This window comes from Dermochelys coriacea, chromosome 11 (genome assembly GCF_009764565.3).
Source record: "Dermochelys coriacea isolate rDerCor1 chromosome 11, rDerCor1.pri.v4, whole genome shotgun sequence".
NCBI lineage: Eukaryota > Metazoa > Chordata > Testudines > Dermochelyidae > Dermochelys > Dermochelys coriacea.
This window is the reverse complement of record NC_050078.2, coordinates 76,903,105-76,925,403: the sequence shown is the minus strand read 5'-3', so window position 1 is coordinate 76,925,403 and position 22,299 is coordinate 76,903,105. Positions and strand designations below refer to the sequence as shown.

Below are 22,299 nucleotides of genomic sequence, written 5' to 3'. Positions count from 1 at the left end.
AATAATTAAACCATTGGAACAATTTACCAAGGGTCATGATGGATTCCCCATCATTGACAATTTTTAAATCAAGGTTGGATGCTTTTCTAAAAGATCTGCTCTAAGACTTTTGTGGGGCAGGTCTCTGGCCTGTGCTATACAGCGGGGTTCTCAACCTTTTTCTTTCTGAGGACCCCCCCCCAACATGCTATTAAAAACTCCATGGCTTACCAGTGCCTCAACAATGTTTTTCTGCATATAAAAGCCAGGGCCAGTGTTATGGGGTAGCAAGCCGGGTAATTGCCTGGGGTCCCACAAAGCTAAGTTGCCCAGGCTTTGGTCTCAGCCTCAGGTGGCAGGGCCCGGGCCCTGCATGACGGAGCTTCGGCTTTCTGCCCTGGCTCCCAGTGAGTCTAACAGTGACCCTGCTTGGCAGACCCCCGAACCCTGCTTGCAGCCTCCCAGGGGCCCCCGGATCTCTGTTTGAGAACCACAGGACGTCAGCTGGATGATCAGAGTGGTCCCTTCTCGCCTTGGGATCAAGGAATCTGTGAATATCTATAGCAACGAAGAGTGTGCTGGGAGTCTGGGATAATCCCATCGCAATTCACCCTGCCAGTGCACAGATTCCGACAGGCCCTTTCTCGCCAGCATTGGTGGGAAGAGCCTGGGCCGCTCCTGCCCGACAATCCCCTCTTTTCAATGAGGGGTTGGTATGTGTGGCCCGTCCAGCAGCCCTGACTGGCTGAATATCTCGGTGTGACCTGAATGGGACTCGCTCTGCCCACCAAGTTGTAGATAGAGGAAAAAATTGTAACTGACAGGGGATTGGTGAGGCCTAGCTGGCAGGCTCCTCTTCCCCGCAGTGCCATGCACCCCCTGCTCTAGTGGCCAAGGCCTGGAATCCTTCCTGCAGCCATGGGCCTGAACTGCCCTTCCACGCTGTCAACTTGCTTGCACCAGCCAAGTCTTCCTGTTCCTCCAGCCAGAGCTCCAGCTGCTGGGAGCCTGCTGCCCACTAATGAAGTGCACCCTGCCCTTTCTTGTAGCCCTTGCCAACTATTCAACGGTCTCAGCCTAGGTCAGTGCTGGTCAATGCATTTAGGAAGAAATTTAGAGAGCAGCCTAAACAACTGTCCCTTTCAGGTCCTCGTTCTGGTGTGTCCACCATGCATGCGAATAGATCCCTATTCTTGGAGCAAAGCGAATGTGCCAGAAGAAATAAAATACCCTGCCATTAGTGACGACTAACGAACTGTGAAATGACAGCTGAGTTTGATGGAAAATTTGAAACATCAGTGTTTAGAAGGATTCAAACTCCATTGTCTTGTTGTTTCTAGCAACTCAGGGCACCCACCATGGTGTTAAGCGTCTATTATACCATACTTCATGGCTCTGGTAGCTTGGCTCCAAGTCCTTTTATAATGACCTTTGTTACATACTGTCTAAGCCAGATGGCTGACTCTAAAGACTGTGCATCATGTTCGCTGGCCAGTGTGAAACCAAGGGTCCTTCAACCTTCCTTTTACTGAATGGAGGTTGGAGGTTTAAGTGAGCTCCTCCATTTCACAAGGCATGACTTTGGGTTCTGACCCGCAGTTGATCTCTTCATCAGAGGCTGAAACCTCATTCTTGGTTCTCATTCTGAAACCTCTTGAGGGTGTTTTTTTTTTTCCATTTGAACTTTTCACTTAAGTGAGTAGCTTTAATGTGCAGCTCTGTGGCTCCAAAGGAGCTGCTTCTTTGTGTCTCGTGGCAGAAGTTTAATCCACTGGGGAGAGGCGAGAGGAAATCTAGAAAGCTACACTTAGAAATAGGCTTGTACTGGGCTGTACACCATCTGGGTCATGACCAGCGTAATACTGCTTCTTCCTGATGAGAAGATAAACCAAGTATAGTCCAAGGAGACTTGAATCCAGCATCTGGGAAACCACTTTCTCTTCCAAAGGAGTCATTTGCTAGAGAGACGTGCATGAATCCACAGTTTAGGAGAGTGGATGAGGAATACAGTGCAGCATGGTTTTCCCGGATGTGGAATCTGGGGAAAGGCTGTTCTCACGGATGATAGATTTAACACATCCCCATATTCAGAGGTGGGGCAGGCTGGGAGAAGGAAGGCTGCTTGGCTCAGCTTGTCAGTGGAGGGAGGAGGGGAGAGACCAGAGTAAAATCATAGACAATTGGCATGAAGGGATCAGATTTTAGAGCCTGAAACCACTTTTTTAACTCGGACTAGATTTCAGGTCAACAACATCCCTTAACTATGCAAAGTGCCTGTCTCTGTCTAGGCTGCTTTTGCCTTTAACATACAGGAAACTAAAAGTTAACTGAAGAAGGCAGCGCCCCAGAAGAAAGGGCAGGCAGGCAGGAATGCATGGCTTGCACCAAAACCACTGGGATTCTGGGGGGTCTTGGGGGGACAATGCAGAGTCCCACCACAGGAGTGTGTGGTACGGTTGCAGTTGCTTCTGTAGGCAGGTAGGTTCACCTCAGTCCTGTGATGTGGATAATCTGGAGGAAGGGGCTCAACCCACATTGCCCCACCGTTTCCCTGGAGGTGATTGTCACTTCCTTTCCACAGATGGTGACAACACCCCAATTCTGATGCTCACAGATGTGAACCTCTCCAGGGAAAACAGTGCCTGCAAATTACTACAGCCTTTGTCACGTAACTGCATTTGCTGCTCCTATTCTCCATCCCAGCTGGCAAAATATGAAATAACGAATGGCATCCTGAATATCAACTGCTAATCTGGTTGGTCCACAGGCCTCCCTCCACCCCTCCCACCCCCTCCTGGTAAGAGCAGAATGTTACGGTTGCACAGTGGAGCCCTCCACAGCCAGAGCACGACGAAACCCTTTGCCCGCTTAACCGTAGCTCTGCCACTTGTGCATCATAGCACAGTCTAATCACGAATCCTGACAGCCTGGGCGGACCTACTGTGACAGACTGACAATATCCTTAGGCATTAAGGTAAACTTCACTGAGTCAAGTCAAACCTTACTGAATTAGGGTGAACGCCTCTGGGCACATTTTATGGAAATGCAACAGTCTGTGGTGTGGCACTGTACGCATCTTCTCTAGTGGGGGGATATGCTAATGAACCGCCTCCATTTTCAGTCTTTGAAGCCCACTGGAGGGGGATGCACATACCAGTTCAAACCGGATTCTCCAGGGTCCACAGACAAGACCTTAGCTTAAAACCCAGGCTTTTAGCCAGACTTGGGGCCGCCTCCTTGATCCAGCAAAGGGACAGGACCCCTCGTCTGGGGAGGGCCCCAGTTCTTAGGGGAGGGCCCATAAGACTGGGCACTTGTTGTGAGCTGCAGCTCTGGGGAACTTGTAAGAAGCCCTTGGGGTGGGGTGATGCCTGGGGTAATTAGCATGTGTGGAGGTTCTTTTACTGTTTTTAATATGTTTTCTCTGTGCTGCTTTGTACCTTAAGAATGAAGCGGGCTTGCTTTGAAAGAGCTATGTGATGATGTCTGTCCATAGCAACCCCTGAAGAGAAAGCAAGCAGGCCTGTTTAGGCAGGCTCTCCTTGGTGGGAAACACACAGTGGAAGGAGGGAACTGGAAATACCCTAATCAGGGGGGAAGGAGATGCTGGTCTCCACTCCGAAAGGCTGCAGCTGAGGTGAGAGAAGTGCCCTTGCCGGACCACGGAGGGGAAATACAGGGGCAGTCACCTTGAGCTGTGGCACTTCTCTATTCCGGTTGGATTTCATGTGACCGCTCTGTATGTTTGCCCTTACTGATGTGTCTTTCCCGGTACCCTTGCATCACACCTCTTGTGCTGGAACGGGAAGTCTGTCCCTGAGGAAGAGAGTCAGCAATTGAATTACCTGGCCCTAGCAGAACACTGGCGAGCAACGAAGCCTCTGTAACCTGCATGGTCTTGCCTCCAAATGGCTGCAGCCTGGAACCCTAAGCTGCCTGCAGCATAGGAGCCAGCTGTCCTGGTCTGGGGGGCGGTAACTAAGGAAGGAATCACGTGACAAGGGACTTGAAGCTAGCAAGGGGGGTCTCTGTGTGTGGGGACTGGCACTTTATAAAAGGAGGCTCTCTTACCATCCATCTGAGAAGAGGTCAGAGCCAGATGGCCAAGGCTGGCACATGGAGAGGGGTGCAGAAGAATCCTGGGCGCCCTGGAGGACGCACAGACCACGGGGCTCTTGAGGGGAGAGAAATCAAGATAGGGTTCTGCACGCAGGTGTGTAGTGTTTCCTGTTGATCTGTATCTCTCTTGTGCCTCGCCTATAAGTGGTCTTGGTTTAGAAATGCCTTGGCACAGTCTGTGTCCCCCATGCTGTGATTGCCATGTGGTTCTGCAGGGGGGCTAGTTCTCTAGAGCATGCATGGCTTCCATGGAGCTCTGTGGAGTGGGCGACAGCTGCTGGGGAGAGCAGCATAGTTTCAGGGCCTGAGCAGTGGGACTGTGGTGTTCCATCGCTCTGAGGGGCACTAAGTACAAGATCTGCACCCTGAGCATGTATCTAGAAGCCCAGAGCCTGAGACCAGGACTGGACTGTCCAACCCAGCCAGCTGAAGAGCATGTGGGATCCAAAGTTTGGGTCTATACAGTGTCCACCAGGAGGAGCTCAGACAAGGTTGTAATATACACAATGGTGTTTGTTCTGCTGTACCCTTGCCTCGTGCAGGCTGGAAGTCACCCCAAGGCAGAGGGTTAGCACTGCAACTTTGCATCTCTCACAGAAAGTGTTGATCAGACAGTGCACAGAGAATAAAGACACTGTTCAAAGATGTGCATTTGCCGTTTCTTGTGCAGTGCATTGGCTGTGTGTCGTCTGACCTGCTGACTGAATGAGGTTTGCAGTCTGAGTTGGTATTTGCTGACTTCTGAGTTCTTCCCTTTGTGATCTTTACTTAGTTTGTTTGAATGATTCCTTGTATTCATTAAGTCAGAAAAAAGATGTTTTGATGCTCATTAAAAGAGAGAAAATTACTGCACAGGCACAAAGTCTTGTTTTAAAAACTTACAAATCAGTTCAATTGAAAGAGATTTTCCCCAGACCTTGTATGTCACAGGTGGACTGGTCTGACCTAGAAACAGTCGTCTTGATATCTTTCGGGGGCAGGTTATGTGGGAATTCTAACACACTGAATTTCCTCATTTACGTGAAATGTTCGTTCTTTTTATGTAAATTAAGACTATTTTGCATTTAGTATCTCTTGATATTATGCAGAATATTTGTGCACTAATGACTGTAAGGCCTGGTAGGCACCTGGAATCCCTGTCTTCGCTGATTGTTTGGCTTTTGCAGCTGCTTCAAAATTGTTCCCTTTTGTCTTTCTTCTGCCCAGCGAAAAGTAAGAAGAATGGTCAAGTGCAATACTCAGCAGTGAATTCACTGCTGTCTTGTATATCCAGGAGTCCAGACTGTAGGCTTGTGTATTTAATTTCAGATATCCTAGGAATAAGAAACGTAATTTATGCTAATAGTTTCAATGGCGCAGTAATCGCTGTAGTCATTTAAAAGACAGACACATGTCCTGGGATCTCAGTTCTGGAGTTGTCCTGCTGCAAACGAACACTCAGTGAAGTTCAGTGAGAAGAAGAACATTAAATTAATTAGTCTCAGTTATGATGAGCACCTCGTGAAAACTTTAGCTCTGCCCCCCATCTTCCTTGACATTCCTGTTTAGTTCTGGCTGAATTGCAAAACCCCTTTGTGTAAGGAACTGTTTAATCCAAGAGAAAGGTGAAGTACATTTTTTCAGGCTGTGTGTCTGTTTATTTGCAGTCGGTTTTGTCCCAACGTGTTCTTTGCTCTAGCCACTGAAATCCACAATGACCTGCATCTTTCTTCCCTGAGAGACACGGCTTTCTGGATGTTTTGTCCATTTCACCATGAAACAGATCAGCCAGGGTGTATGTCAGAAATGTGCAAAGTGGGTAATGGCACCCCTGCAAGAGGGGGTATGGACCGAGGCTGTGCCAGTGGATGGAGGCTTGAGCATTTCCAGTGTCTGGAGTGGAAGGCAGCACTTCCCCTCTGTGGCTGGCTGATGAGAGGCCCTGTCTGTGGGCATGTTTTGTTTTGTTTCCTTTTTTCCCCTTCGTCCCTATTGTTAGAAGCCTTGTTTTCTGCTCTCTTCCTTCTTTCCCTTGCTCCCCCTCCCCCCCCGCACTCATATCAGATACTGTTTCTCCGGCAGGGACAGGGCCCCAAGCAGTTCCAGGCCCCCCAAAGTGCTGCACTGATGGTTCAGGACTTAGGGCTGCAGTAGCCCATCTGAACAACCCCCACTGCTGGATCCTGTTCTGTAAGCAGATACCTGGCTTCCAGTGTTCCGGAATGAGCACACCTGAAAAGACACGATGTCTACATGCTGATGACTTGTTCTCGGGGGCCAGATGTCACAGTGCATCCTGCCCTGACTGCTCACCTGTGCACATCAGAAAAGCACACACACTGTGGTAGGTCTGCCTGCCGCTACTTGCAGGACTGGGACAGGGGCCGGGATTCCAGAGCAGACCTGAGGTGCCGGCGAATCTGTATGCCGAGGGCCTTACCCAACACAGCCAGCGTTGTGCTGCACTTCACTGAGCAGAATTCCTCACTTGCTGTGGTGTTGACTAGTCGTGGCTGTAGTTTTAAGAGGAACAGAATTCATCTCTTGCTGTTACAGGGCTTCCTGAGTGCGAAGACCGGTTTTGTTGTAAACCTCATTAATTAAATCTGCCAAGACTGCGAGTTTGAAATTCCCCCTTTTGCATATTAAACTGTTTTGACTCATTTTGGATAGTTTATGATTAAGCCTCTCTCTGCTATACTGAAAATTGTATGTCTGTTGTGATCTAGTCTGACCTCCTGTATGACACAGGCCAGAGACCTGCCCCACAATAATCCTGGAGCAGATATGATAGAAAAACATGCAGTCTTGATTTAAGAATTGTCAGTGCTGGAGAATCCACCATGACCCTTGGGAAATTGTTCCAATGATTAATTACTGTCACCGTTAAACTACCCCCTTCTTTTCCAGTCTGAATTTGTCTAGCTTCCACTTCCAGCCATTGCATTGTGTTACAGAGCCCATTATTAAATATTTGTTCCACATATTGGTACTTCTAGACTGTGATCATGTCACCCCTTAGCCTTCTCTTTGGTATGCTAAGTACATGAGCTCTTGGAGTCTATCACGGTAAGCCATGTTTTCTAATCCTTTAATCATTCTCCTGGCTCTTCTCTGAACCCTTTCTAATTATCAACATCCTCCTTGGATTATGGGCATCGGAACTGGACACATGATTCCAGTAGCAGTGCCAAATACTGAGGTAATTTGTAAATCTCTGCTCCTACTCAAGATTCCTCTATTTATGCATTCTCAGGGTTGCATTAGCTTTTGGCCCACAGCAGCACATCCATCTTCCTTCCTGGGTCTCAGAGTGTATGTTGTGATATGAAATAGCATCAGGTGACTTCAGATTGGGTACACAGTTATCATGGATCTTACTTTAAAGTTAATGCTGGAAGTTGTTTTATGTTTGAGTCCCAAGTTCCACTGAAAAACAGACGTTACATCTGGTATGTGTCCTGGTGTTGAAGAGAGCATGTGCTCTGTTGCTTAGCCATAAAGGAGGGGAAAACTTTCTTTAGGAAGCTCAGGTGGGGGAGGTAATATCTTTTAGTGGACCACAGTCTCTGGGTGCAAGAGACAAGCTTTCGAGCTTACACCGAGTTCTTCTTCAGGTGTAGCTATTACACTTCCGGTTGCACACTTCAAAGACAGGTAACGTGTGGACACTAATTGAAAAAATAAGTAGTTGGGCTGGAGACAAGCTGATTGTTTCATGTGCTGTGGCTCTATTTCTGTATCACCTGGGGGACGGGCTGACCCAGGAAGTTAGATGAGCAGCCAGCCAGGGGAGAAGTGGAGTGCTAGGAGCCTAGGAAAGCTGAATGGGGGTGGGCGGGGGAAGGAGAACAGACTGTGTATTGGGAGGAGGCAGATGCAAAGGCCGGGAGGGGAGGGGCAGAAGGGGAGGTGTCTGGGATTTGGGAAGGAAGACTGTCACTCTACAGAGGAGAGAACAGAAAAAACCACGGAGCCAAGAAGGAGAATGCGAGGAGCCAGACGCATGGCTTTACATTGGCGAAGTCTCCCTGGAGTTCAGTCCTAAGGGAAACCACTAGTATGAGAAGGAGAGCGCTGATTAGGCTGAAAGCTGTCATGTGACAATTGTCTTTTCAGGTTTGTTACCTTTAGACCTGATAGTGTTGTAAATGACATTCCGCCACATCGCTGAAGTACTTGGTTGTTGTACTTATCTTATGAACTGTCCTACGCTGAGGCATCAATAGGGGAGGTTTTGGAACAAACTGATAAATTAAACAGTAATAAATCCCCAGGAACAGATGGGATCCAAGAGTTTGAAGGAACTCAGATATGAAACTGCAGAACCACTGACTGTAGTATGTAACCTATCGCTTAAATCAGCTTCTGTGCCAAATGACTGGAGGATCGTTAATGTGATACCAATTTTTTTTTTTTTTTTTTTTTAAAAGGCACCATAGGTGATCCGGCAATTAGAAACCAGTAAGCCTGACTTCAGCACCAGGCAGTAAAGAACAGAATGATCAGATACCTAGATGAACATGAATGTTGGGGAAGAGTCAACATGGATTTTGTCAAGGGAAATCATGCCGCACCTATCTATTGAGGGAGTCAACAAGCATGGGTCAAGGGTGACCCAGTGCATATAGTGTACCTGGACTTTCAGAAAGCCTTTGGTGAGGGATCTTGTCAAAGTAAGCTGTCATGGGATAAGAGGGAAGGTCCTGTCATGGATTAGTAACTAGTTAAAAGATAGGAAACACGGGGTAGGAATAAATGGTCTGTTTTCAGAATGGAGAGAGGTAAATAGTGGTGTCCCCCTGGAGTTTGTACTGGGACCAGAGCTGTTCAATATATTCATAAAAGATCTGGGAAAAGGGGGTAAATAATAAAGTGGCAAAGTTTGCAGATAATACAAAATTGCTCAAGATAGCGAAGTCCAAAGCAGACTGTGAAGAGCTACAAAGGGATATCACAAAATTGGGTGACTGGGCAACAGAATGGCAGATGAAATGCAGTGTTGATAAATGCAAAGTCATGCACATTGGAAAACATAATTTCAACTATACACACAAAATAATTGGGTCTAAATTAGCTGTTACTACTGAAGAAAGTGATCTTGGAATCATTGTGGATAGTTCTTTGAAAACATCCATTTCATGTGCAGCGGCAGACAAAAAAGCTAACAATGTTAGGAACCATTAGGAAAGATAAGACGATAAAAATCATAATGCCGTTATATAAATCCACGGTAAACCCACACCTTGAATACTGCTTGCAGTTCTGGTCGCCTCATCTTAAAAAAGGATGTATTAGAATTAGAAAAAGTGCAGAGAAGGGCAGCAAAAATGATTAGGGGTATTGGACAGCTTCCATAGGAGGAGAGATTAATAAACAGAGATTGTTCATCTTGCAAAAGAGAACCACATAACTCAATTTCATTGGGTGACCCCTGGTTCTTAATAGGCAGCAGGTTTGAAACAAACAAAAGGAAGTATTTCCTCACATAACGCACAGTCAACCTGTGGAACCAGTTGCCAGGGGATGTTGTGAAGCCCAAAATTATAACTGGGTTCAAAAAAAAATAGATAAGTTCATGGAGGATAGGTCCATTGATGGCTATTAGCCAAGATGGTCAGGGAAGCAGCCCCGTGCTCTGGGTGTCCCTAGTCTCTGAAGCTGGGAGTGGTTGATAGGGATTCCCTTGGAAGCATCTGGGTCTGGCCATTGTCAGAAGACAGAACACAGGACTCGATGGACCACTGGCCTGACCCAGTATGGCCGGCATTATGTTCTTATGTCAAACCTAGAAGGAGGCATGGTCCCTACCCAAAGAGCTTGCAATGTGAGCAATAGCACAGTCGGCCATGCAAGCGAAGGTTAGGGAAGGGGGTGATGGCCGGGGTTTGGACCTACTTTAGTGAAGAGCAGGGCGAAGGAGTTGTTGTTTTGGTGCAAGGAGGAAGGGACGTTGATCCAGGCCTGGAGGTGAGAAGGGAGCTGAACTGGCTGGGCAGGAATCTGCAGGGTTTGGAATCATGAGTCAGGCAGTGGGCAAGAGCCTGTCAGGTTAATGAGAGAGGAAGGCTACTGCATGGGGGGTTCTGGATGGAATCTGAGTCTAATGGAGTGTTATGGGAAGGGGGAAAATAAGGGGCCTGTAGGTGACAGGGTCAGGAGAGGGGGAGCCATCACCTACAGTGTTGGGGGCGGGGGTCAGGGATAGGTGGCCTGAGAAATCTTCACCCTTTGGAAACATGGTGTCCAAACAAAAGTAAAATGCAAATGTAATGGACATTCTTTAAAAGTGTGTGTGTGTGTTCGTTCATAAACAGCTGCATTGTGACACAAATGAATGTCTATTGTCATGGGGTTTAAAGGTTTTTTTTGAGAGTTAAACAGTTGGGTTTGTACAAAGTGAGCCCTGTTTTGTTCTCTGAGGCGCTAGCTCTGCTTGTATTGGTCTCAGATTTTATCCCCCAAGCAGGCTATACTGACCTCAGTGAGTGCTACAGAAAATCACCCACAGACCCCTGTAGCTGGCCACGCTCTGGTGAATGGGAAAGAATGTGCTGATATGAACCAGCAAACTGCAGGGGATGCAAACTCTCTGCTCATGTTGAGGCAAAGCGTGACCCATCCCTGTACTGCACCCAGTTCCTAGGGCACTGGGTGTACCTGTGTGGCATGTCTCTTGAGGGCTGCTGCCATGCTGGGGTGGCGGGGGACTTCTCTAACAGAGAAAACTCTGGTTTCAGAGTAGCAGCCGTGTTAGTCTGTATTTGCAAAAAGAAAAGGAGTACTTGTGGCACCTTAGAGGACTAACAAATTTATTTGAGCATAAGCTTTCGTGAGCTACAGCTCACTTCATCGGATGCATTTGGTGGAAAATACAGTGGGGAGATTTATAGAGAAAACTCTGAGCCAAATTCAGTGTTTGTGGTGGGGTGAAAGTCCATTCACCCAGGAAATGAACCCGTCCATGCCAGCAGAGCCTTTGGCCCCTCATCCCAGAGTAGATTTGGAGGGATTAGCTATACTGGAATCTATCGTTTGGAATGAGACATCAGCACATCTGGAGATCTTGTTTAATATCTGTGACAAGACCCAGCAAAATTACCCAGCTGCATGAGAGGAAAATGCCTTAAATGACTCATAACAATTGGGTGGCAGCAGCAGCTCTCCCTCAGCAGTATGAGAAAACGATTGAGTGAGTTTTCCAGAGCAGACAGCCTCATGGTCAGCCCATCTGGAGGAGCTAAGAAAGTTAGCTCGGGAGTTCTCATCCTTACCTTCCCCTTCCCTTGGTCTGCCCCCCGGTGCATCTGTGATCCAGAGACCTCTTGGTGCCAACTGGCAGAGGGGGTCACAGAGTGTTCCAGGGATCTCCTGGGTCAGAGGGAGGCATATTAAGTTTACCAAATGGTGGCATGTGAGATCTTGTCCAAGAGCCCGCTGTCATAATTCATTGCAAAATGTATGGTCAGAATGTGTGGAGGGAATTATGTAGCTATACCCAAAATATGTTCTGAAGATCTGTGATTGTGTATTTCCTGCTTCACAATGAGGGCCTGTCCACAGGCTGAGTTGAGTGCTGGTCAGGGGATTGTGAAATTGAGAAGAAAGAGGCACACAGGAAAGAAACAGCCAACAGGCAGGTGTCCTGGTTAAGAGTAAAGATGATGGTTTGGGGTGGTGGGTAGAACTGGGGGTACAGAGAGTCACCCAGGATCTTTTCCACATAGTCACTTCCTCTAGGGTTCCTTGACTGGGTTGAGGGACTGATGCTGTCCGTGTGGGCTGACTTGGCTATTGCTGGTGCTGGGTCTCATTTATCCCTTCATCTGACCTTTCCCTCCCCATTCCCCCCTCACAGGGGACAACGACATGTATCAGAACAATTACCACCAATTCCCAAGTGTGGAAAGTGAGCCTAACTGAAGCAGGTCTGGCTGCCAGAACTTGTCTGAGGGCTTGTCGACATGGATACTTAGTGAATGGCAAGTTGGGGTGTAAATCAGCCTCGCACTAGCCTGCCCCTCACTAACTGTCTATGTGGACCCTGCTGGCACACACTAACCATGCCTTGCTGTGAAATGGGGGTGGATAAATGCACCAGGGAACTGTCAGTGCGCAGTGGCAGGGTCTGCATGGGTACTTGGTGCACGGCCGGCTTGGGTGGGCTAGATTTACACCCCAGCTTGCTGCGAATCAAATGTTCGCACAGACAAGCCCTAAATGAGGGCTCCCAGATAACTCAATGTCTTCGATTTAACTTTTCAAAAATAAGACTTATTGCACTAACGAAGGTGGCGTCAGTTCTTGGCACTGAAAGGGGAGGCGTCTCTCTCTCTCTCTCTCTCTCTCTCTCTGGGCTTTCTGCAGTGCCATCAGTCTAAGCACTTACTGGTTCCACTCTGAAAAGAGACTTTGTGAAACTGGCACCAGGGGTTCCATGGTTATGGTGTCTGTCTGATGCCTGATCAAACTGTCTCCATTTACAAGTAAAATTGTTTATTTTCCCATTCATCTTGGGATCTGAAAAGCCAAGCTGACTTCTTCCTGCCTCTTACTTAAGAGTAAGAAGAATTCTGCTGCACATATATTGCTCTTAGTTACACCTGTGAAGTCCCATTGTCCTCTCAGCAACACCTGTATCAGATGGACTGCCCAGGTGTCAGTGGGGCCATGCAGATGTAGTGGGGATGAGTGTAACAATTCTGCTGGTGAGGCTTTATCCAGTTCTCTCTCTCAGTTGTGATGGCTCTGTAAGACTGATAGTAAAAAGTAGTTTTAAAGAAACACATACCTCTTATTTGTCCCTGAAGTACGTAGGTAGGATTATAAATACACACAGGAATTGGACCTGCTGAGAAAGATGCCCTTTTGACAGAATCACCTTTCAGAGGAGAACTGCACTTTAGCGAGCAGTTAAAGCTACTCTTTTTCAAAGCAAGTGTTTGAAATTGCATTGGGGGGGGTGTGTGTGTGTGTGTGTGTGCGACACGCGGGCAGAAGGGAATTCTTCCAGAATTTTAAATTCAGGTTAATTTTAATTTCATCCTTTTTTGAATGGGGAGGGAGGGAGCTGAATTCACTAATTGGTTTTGGGCGGAAGTTATCCAGTATTTGGTATTGCACCAGGATCTTTTCTTTTTCTTTCCTTTCCTTTTCCTTTCCTTTCCTTTCTGGTGAATTAATTCAACAGCTGGAGTCATCTTCATTGTCATTAGATAAAGAAGACAGCCAAGAGATTTGGGGACTGGAATCCATTGAGGATTCAGGAGAGCATGTGTTAATGGGAGAACCAATGTCTGGGAGTGGAACATGCAGCATATGCTTGTAGTCGGGACTGGAACATGTCTCAAGGGATTCAGAGGAGTCCCAGAAGTGGGGTAAATGGTAGCAGGGGGTTCACGGTGTGGAGATATGGAGTATAGGTTCCAGTTTAAACCAAACCAAAAGACTCCTAAAAGAAAGCAGAGAGATGGGGAAAATGCAGTGATTTAGTACTGGCAGCCCTGCAGAAGCTCTGACATACATAGTTACCGGTATAGCTACCTAGCAGATCATGTCAAGGGTTTGTTTTCTTCTGGTTTCATGTGTAAGAATGTGCACTTTCAGATAACACAGCGCATTGGCTGTCATGGAGAGGGAATGCAGATGTACCATCAGAAGGTGACTGCAACAAAACTCTGTCATCATCTGATAGAAAGAAGAAACTTGTGGATCGAAATATCTAAGCATTTGTTTTTAAACAATATTACTTCACTCGAGTTATTTTAAAAGTTTGAAGAATTCATTTCCTTGATCTTTATATTTGTTTGTCGAGATCTCAAATGAGCCAAGCAGTGCTCTACTTTTCCTCCCTCTCTAGTGTAGTCTGTCAAGGGTAAATGTTGAATATGGAAACTTTATCGAAAGAAAAAGAAAAATGCGTTCAGTATTCAATTAGTTGTAGCCTATTTCATGGTTTGATGTATCTGTTGCCAAAAAATACTCTAGAAGTGACATCACCTCAGTTCCTTTTCAAACAAAGCATGAATATGGCATTGTTACTGTCAACTAATATTTTAATTAGCAAACTTATTCAAACTACATTTTAAAAATACAGTGGAAAATGTGTCTTATTGGAGAAAACTAGGATTTTATGTTCCCTGGGAGTACTTTTGGAGTGTTGCCAAAAGCATGTATTAAGCTATAGAAAGTTGTACATTTAATTTTTAAATTGATCTCTCATACTTTTTTTGTAGCTGAATGACGAAAATTGATACTCGTAGAAATAACACACTGCTTCTTTTCTGTGACCTCCTGCTTAGTGAAATCTAGAATGAACTGCTCGTATCTAGGATGTTATGATTTATTATTTTATAGCACTCGGGTATGTTTGGGTTCATAGAGAACACAGTCCTTACCCCATTGACCTTGCAGTGGGGGAGGTCTAGGTTGGATATAAGGAAACACAATGCAAACAAAGCTAGCTCAGGCACTCCTGCACCTGCCACGATCATACCTCCCAATTGCAGTGGAGACGTACCCAAGCCCCACTGACCATGCAGTCTCTTTCAGTCCTGTAAGGACTACCCGTGTGCTTGGCTTTACACACTGTGAATAGAGCCATTCAGAGCAAAGTTGCTCCTCGGAGTGGATAAAGAAAAGCACATAGGTTAGTCTTTGCAGGTGTAGCTATGGCATGAAGGAGGGATTAGGTGGGGACAGCCATAGAGGACAGCACTGCCACTGCAGTGGTTTGGTTTAAGACATGCATCTTTCTTTGGATTGTTTTATTTTTTACCAGTATAAAAATAAAATATATAAATTTAAACATAGTGAAAATAATTGAATCTTGAAGGAAAGAAAATTGATTCCTTTGCCAGCTAAAGGAAACACAGAATCCTTGGGCAATATCATGTATTGTCAGCCACCCCGGAACGGTACGTAGCTGCTGTAACCACACGGCTTAGGGGGTACGTCTCCACTGCAATTGGGAGGTGTGATCGTGGCAGGTGCAGGCATGCCTGAGCTAGCTTTGTTTGCATTGTTTCCTTATATCCAACCTAGACCTCCCCCACTGCAATTTGAAACCACTGCTCCTTGTTCTGTCATCTGCCACCACTGAGAACAGCCGAGCTCCATCCTCTCTGGAACCCCCCTTCAGGTAATTGAAGGCTGCTATCAAATCCCCCCTCACAGTGGCCAATTGCTCTGCCATCACATCAGCCAACTCCCTCAGCACCCTCAGAAACATTAGATCCGGACCCATGGACTTGTGCATGTCCAGCTCTTCTAAATAGTCCTTAACCTGTTCTTTCACTACTGGGGGTGCTCACCTCCTCCCCATGCTGTGTTGCCCAGTGCAGCAGACTGGGAGCTGCCCTTGTCTGTGAAGACCGAGGCAAAAAAAGCATTGAGTACTTCAGCTTTTTCCCCATTATCCGTCACTAGGTTGCCTCCCCTTTTCAGTAAGGGGCCCACACTTTCCCTGACCACCTTCTTGTTGCTAACATACCTGTAGAAATCCTTCTTGTTACCCTTCACATCCCTTGCTAGCTGCAACTCCAATTGTGCCTTGGCTTCCTGATTACATCCCTGCATGCTCGAGCAATATTTTTATACTCCTCCCTATCATCTATCCAAATTTCCACTTCTTGTAAGCTCCTTCTTGAGTTTAAGCTCACTGAAGATTTCTCTGTTAAGCCAAGCTGGTCACCTGCCATGTTTGCTATTCTTTCTGCACTTTGGGATGGTTTGTTCCTGCGCTCTCAATAAGGCTTCTTTAATATACAGCCAGCTCTCCTGGACTCCTTGCCCCCTCATGTTAGCCTCCCAGGGGATCCTGCCCATCAGTTCCCTAAGGGAGTCAGTCTTCTTTTCTGAAGCCCAGGGTCCGTATTTTGCTACTCTCCTTTCTTCCTTTTGTCAGGATCCTGAACTCAATCATCTCATGGTCACTGCTGCCTAGGTAGTCACCCACTTCTGCTTCCCCTACCAATTCTTCCCTGTCTGTGAGCAGCAGGTGAAGAGAAGCACAGCCCCTACTTAGTTCCTCCAGCACTTGTACCAGGAAGTTGTCCCCAACACTCTCCAAAAACTTCCTGGATTGGCTGTTCACTGCTGTATTGCTCTCCCAGCAGATGTCAGGGTGTTTGAAGTCCCCCATGAGAACTAGGGCCTGTGATCTGGAGACTTCAGTTAGTTGTCCAAAGAAAGCCTCGTCTACCTCCTCCTCCTGGTCTGGTGGTCTATAGCAGATGCCCACCACGACATCACCCTTGTTGCTCTTGCCTCTAAACTTAACCTAAAGATTCTCAACAGGCTTTTCTCCAGTTTCATACTGGAGCTCTGAGCAATCAGACCGCTCTCTTACATACAGTGCAACTCCTCCAACTTTCCTCCTGCACCCCACTAGACTGTCACTACCCACCGTGGAGCATGGCTATACTACTTACAAGGAAACTGCCATTTGAGTAGGAAGTCCCCTTAATTTCTTAAGCGGGGTAGTTACCTACTCTGTATGTCCTTCATAAAGAGCTGTTTATTATTAATGATGGGGGCTGTTCCCTTGTAACCTGGTTAATTTCTAATGCAGTGGCATGGGGGAGCCGGACTGTATCCAGAGCAGCAGAGGAGGGGACTGCGTGCACTGAAGCACTGGTACGTAGAGGGCCTGGAAAAGGGAAATCGGGGGCAGAGCTGCGTGAGAATCCAGACCCTGTCGCGTACATATACAGTTCTGGAACATGGCGGACAATTTTGGGATGTCCTCAGGAGTGACTGAGGGCCTGGGAACGGGCAGCGTTGTGCCCTGGGCTGACCCGGTATGAATCTAAATGGGTACGTGGATCTCAGGACCTGGGAGAATGGGAAACACACCAGAGAAAAGGAGCCCTTGCCCCGTGCGCAGCCATTCCAAGTTGAGAAGAACTGGCTGCTGCAAAGGAGGTGTGCGGTGCAGTTTAAAATGGAGGCCTCTATGTATCTGGAGTTTATTTGAAGAAGAGAGCAATGGGAAGGAGAAGCTGCGTGATCCACTGCAGCTCAGATGGGCTCCGATTAGGAAGCGAGCCTCTCGCTGGGTTAGTGATGAAACTGGGGCCATGATCGTGTGGGGGAGGTGGCTAGACGCAAACCTGCAGCACAGGTGTCTGCCAGGCTGCATCGTGTAAAGGGTTCTCGAGTGTCTCTTCACATTGGTGGGACCAGCCTCTGCATTGCCCCACTCCCAACTGCATATGGTCCTCGCCTGCAGGCACCAGCAAAGTCCAAGATATGTGTGTCCTTTTCGTTGCCCTTGTGGCTGCTTGTGCTTGGTCTGGGTAGGTGCTTGCTCGGTCTTCCCTAGTGTACAGTAGCCCACGGCCCATTCCTTGGCATAAACCACATGACCTGACAAAATGAAGGTTGTGAAGTCTCTGCCTTTCTAAGGCAGATGAAGACCGGTGTTTGCATTGTTACTGGTTTGACAGGGAACTTGATGCTGGCGATTACTAGCCCTCCCCCACTGTTGCTGTAGTGTCCAGGTTTTGGAGGGTCTCTGCAGTGATGGGTGGGGATAGATGGTGAACCAGACCATCTCCTACATTCCTTCTTTTGGGTGTGAAAACCCTTGCTGTGTCTGAGAGTTGGTATCTGCTGTGCGAGTCTGCACTGCAAGTCCCTGCTGGTGTTTGGTGAGATCTGAGCCAAGAGGGGAGTGAAGGGAGCTCAGGAAATGGTGTGATTACTAGACTGTATTGTGCACTCAGGCTCATAATGTGCTCTGTGGAGGAATCTCCTCCACAAGGCTGATTACATGGCATTAGGCATGTTGAGCTATTCAGAAATGGAATTTCCAAGTAATTGCTTTACTATTTCTGAGGATGCTGATTCTGATCTGACAGATTACACAAAGCATGGCTGGAATGAAGGGTTTCCCCTCCGCTGCAGAGTCCTGTCTAAGAAGTTAATCTCTGGGAAGTCCCAAGAGCAAATCGGCTCGAGATCCAGGGGGGTCTGGTTAACTTAGGGAGAAGAGTCCCTTGAGCATGGCGGGCTGGAGGATGGGAGGGAACACCACTCTCCCAGATACGTAGGGGATCCTCACAAAATGCAGGAATTACGGGATGAAAGCCCGTGGCCACTGTGCCATACGTGAGGGGTGGACTGGTTTGTCTGGGCCCTGTACTCTAATCATCTGTGAATTACTGAGGACTATCCATTCGCCAAGTGATGCAAAGCCCATCACAGTCCCTGGAAGGGCCCTCATTGACTCCTGCGCACTTTGCATCAGAGCCCTTTGCACTGTCCTGCAGAACGGACATGAGGATTAGAATGCCTCTCGTCTTGCTTCTGGGCTTCTTGTTCCGCAGGCTACATGGAGTGGGAGGGTCCTTCGGGGCAAGCACGGTCAGCCCTAGGCTAAGGGGGAGAAGTTGTGCCTCCTGTCCTACACAGCAAGGCTTTGGCTGTTGCTTAGCCAGGGAATTGCACGGGCAAGGGGGATTGTTTAGGCTGCTGCAAGGATATAGAAGAACTCGCAGAGGAAATGTGGAATGACCGTTTCATGCATGCCTTGCTCTGCATGGTTTGTTACCCTTTCTCACCAATTGGTGTCCTTAGCGTGACGTTCCTCAGCGTGAAGGCACTTGTGTCCAGCCCGGTTCGCCCAGTGTGTGGGTGCAGCGCAGCTCAATGGGAGTCTTTCCACTGACTTCATTGTGGCACTTGACAAATGAATATGGGGACGTTCCCAAAGATCTCTCCACATACATCGCTGTACATGAGCCATCAGAGCCACCTGTTCAGTCTTGTTTTGGTTCATGATGTGCATTAAGAAACTAATAACAAAGGGACGCGTAGTTGTAGAAGCTCCTCACTTTAAATCGTGGCTGCACAGGGTGTGGAACAAGCAGAATGCCTGGGTTCCAGGAGGGGAAAGTGTATTGCAGATGTGACTAGCAAATGGTCTGGCCCCCGGATAGTTCTTGGCCCAGGTCCCATTGGCTGGCTAATTATAGGAACAAGTGTGAAGTCAGAAAAGTTCAAATTCTTTTTTTGCCTGGTATGAGCTGAAGAACAGACTAACCAATTAAGTTATTTGAATTTCAGTGTAACTGGAACCGTGTATATGGCCACAACCCAAGGTGTTTTATGCCACTTTTCATTTTGCAATAGCACAAGCCTGAATTACATCACCAGCTTGTGGCCTGCACTCTGAGCAGTGCTGGGCTGTGTTCCCTATATGCCATTGTTGTGGCATAAAGGGGCCAGAAAGCAGTCGACGCCTCCGCGCTGGGAAATCTTGTTGCCTGGGGTTGGGGAATCCCCTGTGTGGTGTAAGGTTGACGTTGCATCCCTGCATTGGCTCCCCTCACAGCTCCTGGGGCCGGCCAAGTGGGATGGGGGGGGCTGATGGGGGAAGCTGTTAGCAGAGTTACCACGTCTCTGCCCATGGCTGGCAGCACCTCCCGAGAGGCTGAGCTTCGAATGGGTGCCCAAAGGTCTGGGATGCTCTGTGAGCAGGCGAGTATCAGGGCAGGGCTACACTTAAACGCTGCAGTGGTGAGCTGCTGTTGGGCTTCAATGAAGACGCTACCTACGGCAATGGGAGGGGTTCTCCTGTCAGTGAAGATGACTCCCCTCCCCCCCCCCCCCGGGCGCGAGAGGCGGTAGCTAGGTGGATGGGAGAATTCTCCTGTCACCCAAAACTGTCTACACCGAAGGTTCGGTTGGTTTAACTGCATCATTGGGTGTGGATTTTTCACACCCTGGAGCCACATCATTGTACCGACCTAATTTCCTCGTGTAGACCAGGCCTGAGTCTCAGAGTTGGTGCCTTTCCTGTCAGTGGGAGACAGTCTGTTAGCAGGTGTGCAAGTGGTTTGTTTTTCAAACTGTCTTCAATGCTTCCACATTTTTAGTGTGTCAGATTCAGAAGTCTTCTAGGTCTTTTGTGCAATGGTGCGATGGATTCAAAGCTCAATATTAACAACTAGATCTCGTCTGTTCTTTCAGTGCCCACTTTTCTTCTGTCTAATTTCATGTATCTGGCATACTGTAAATGGTGTTTGGTTTGGAAATATGTCTTGACAATAATAGTCATTTTCTCCTAACTTCCCATATCTGCAACACAGTAGAAATTGCAGGATTATTTTCTGGGATTTTTAAAATGTGCATGAAAATGAGGGGATATTTGGATTGCTGGTTTTAAAAGTAAAATATATTTTTTTTGTATAGAATTACCTGGCAAGATTAGCCCTGTGAGGCTGGAAAGGGAAAGGAAATGGAATAACAAATTTGCGGGGAATGATGCTAACCAAAGTAGGCGCTTGGCATTCCAGTGGAAAATCGTGACATATTTTCACACACCACTCTGGCACACTACACACGCACACATCACCTTGCAGGGCTTGCAGGGATGCCGTGACATGGGGAGCTATCAGCAGCTCCTTTGAGAACGTTCCACGGTGAAAGGCTTGTGATCTGATGCTCGAACATCGATGCCAGGGTGGTTCTGTGGCTCTAGATCCTGAATCCCTCCTGTTCCAGCGTTGGGGAACATCTCGACTCGCTGACATTAAACGAGGATGAATAACTCTTGGGAATCCTGGCTGCAGCCACGAGACAACAGAATGTCTGCCTATGGGTGGTGGGTAGGGGGTCACTGCAGCACAAACTGTCCATGAACCCCATTTCTCCAAGAGGGCCAGCGCCATTGAGTACAGCCCAGAAGAGAGTGGGGCTGGCCAGGACACCTGGGATATGTTCATTTACCTCATTCCCTGGGTAGCCTATGTCTGCAGGGACCGCAGAGACGCTGAGCAGCTCGTCCACCACCAGTGGTGACTCTGGGCCGCCCCGTTGGGTGCAGCTGCCCCGCTGAGCCGAGGGGAGAAGGAAGCCCAGGAAATGCCTCATCCCCACAGTTGCAAGAGCAAATACCTGCGAGGGAGTGGGAGTAAGGAGTGGGGAGGCTGCCAGCTGGGCTGTGTGAGGAGAGAAGGAGCCCAAGGGGTGAAGTGACTGACTGCAAATCATCGCGGTGCTTTCTCTGACAGCAGCACTGTTCTCACCGCCGCCTCCCCCGTGTGTCTGACAAGCAGCCTGCACGCTCCAGAGTTTTGCTCACGTCTAATTACAGGAGAACAGCTACTAAAACACAAGCATGCGGCTGGGAAGGGGCAGACATCTCTGGACGTGCTGAGCCGTGGGCAAGGAGGAGTTAAAGGTCCCTGGCTAGTGAGTGGGTGTGGCTGAGAAATAAATGGCAGAATGCTTCTCTGGAGCGTGGACCAAGGGTGCAGGGCTGCTGGCTCCCAGGGAGGAGCTGCAGGAGGGTTTGGGCAAAGGATAAAACTGCAGGTGTGCTCAGAAGCCAGCCCCCACGTCCCATTGCCCTGTGGGGGAAGGAGGGTGTGGAGCAGGAGAGGCTGGCTGGTTGGGAGCAGGGCTTGGCAGGGGCTCTGGCTAGCCACGCCTCCCTTCGTTTTTGTGCATGCTTCCTGGAGCTGCAGAGGACAGACCAATGTGAGCTCCCCCGGACGGACGCTGGTCTGCTTCAGGACACTTTTTTCCCAGAGCTGTATTTTTCATGGCTCCAGCTGAGCAGCGTCTGTGTCTCCTGCTCTTGCTAATCTGCTGCTGCTCCTTGGTGGAGGCACAGTTTTTTGACTGGCTCTGGGGGAGCCAAAAAACCCCCAAGGTAACGACCCTGCCCCCCACAGAGAGCCCCGCTACGGAGGGACAGACGGCGGAACCGCTTATCTCTCCTGTGGCCATCACAACACCGGTGCCTGTGCCGGCGACCGTGCAGCCAGGGGACCAAGTATGGAGCACTCTCCCAGTCACGCGGCAGGCACCAGCCGCGGACACTGCTGTCCCCGCTCTGGCACCACCTTCCGTGTCCCAGGACAAGGGGGAGAACATCGCGGGGGTGGGGGCTGAGATCCTGGACGTAGCAGAGGGCATCAGGAGCCTGGTCCAGCTGTGGGATGAAGGGACCACCCGGAAGACTGGGAACGCAGGGGAGCCCACAGCTGCTGCACCTCAGACAACCACTCACACCAGCCTGGCTGCTGCAAGCTCTGTAACGGGGCTGGCCAGCCTTGGGAACATGACTGCCAACTCGACAGGGGATGGCCACGGCCTGCTGGGGACCAGGCAGCCAGAGGCTTCGCTTCCCATGCCAACAGGACCTCCGCCTGCCTGGAACAGGTCATGGGCGCTCTTACAGAAGCCTGCAGCGGCTCCTCCAGGTAGTGC

General features: G+C 48.5%; 1 protein-coding gene across 4 annotated transcripts in view; it reads left to right on the top strand.

Annotated features, from left to right (window-relative positions):
- Positions 1-22,299, top strand: part of COL18A1 (collagen type XVIII alpha 1 chain) — a 241,149-nt gene that overhangs the window by 116,428 nt on the left and 102,422 nt on the right. The window contains exon 1 of one of the 4 annotated variants that reach the window (XM_038421859.2): positions 21,542-22,292. The exons of 2 other annotated variants lie outside the window; for them this stretch is intronic. In XM_038421859.2, the coding sequence (XP_038277787.1) occupies positions 21,629-22,292 (664 nt within the window). In that variant the 5' untranslated portion in view covers positions 21,542-21,628. Of the gene's footprint in view, positions 1-21,541; positions 22,293-22,299 lie in introns of those variants that run through there. One more of the 4 variants, XM_038421861.2, reaches the window with a different exon arrangement.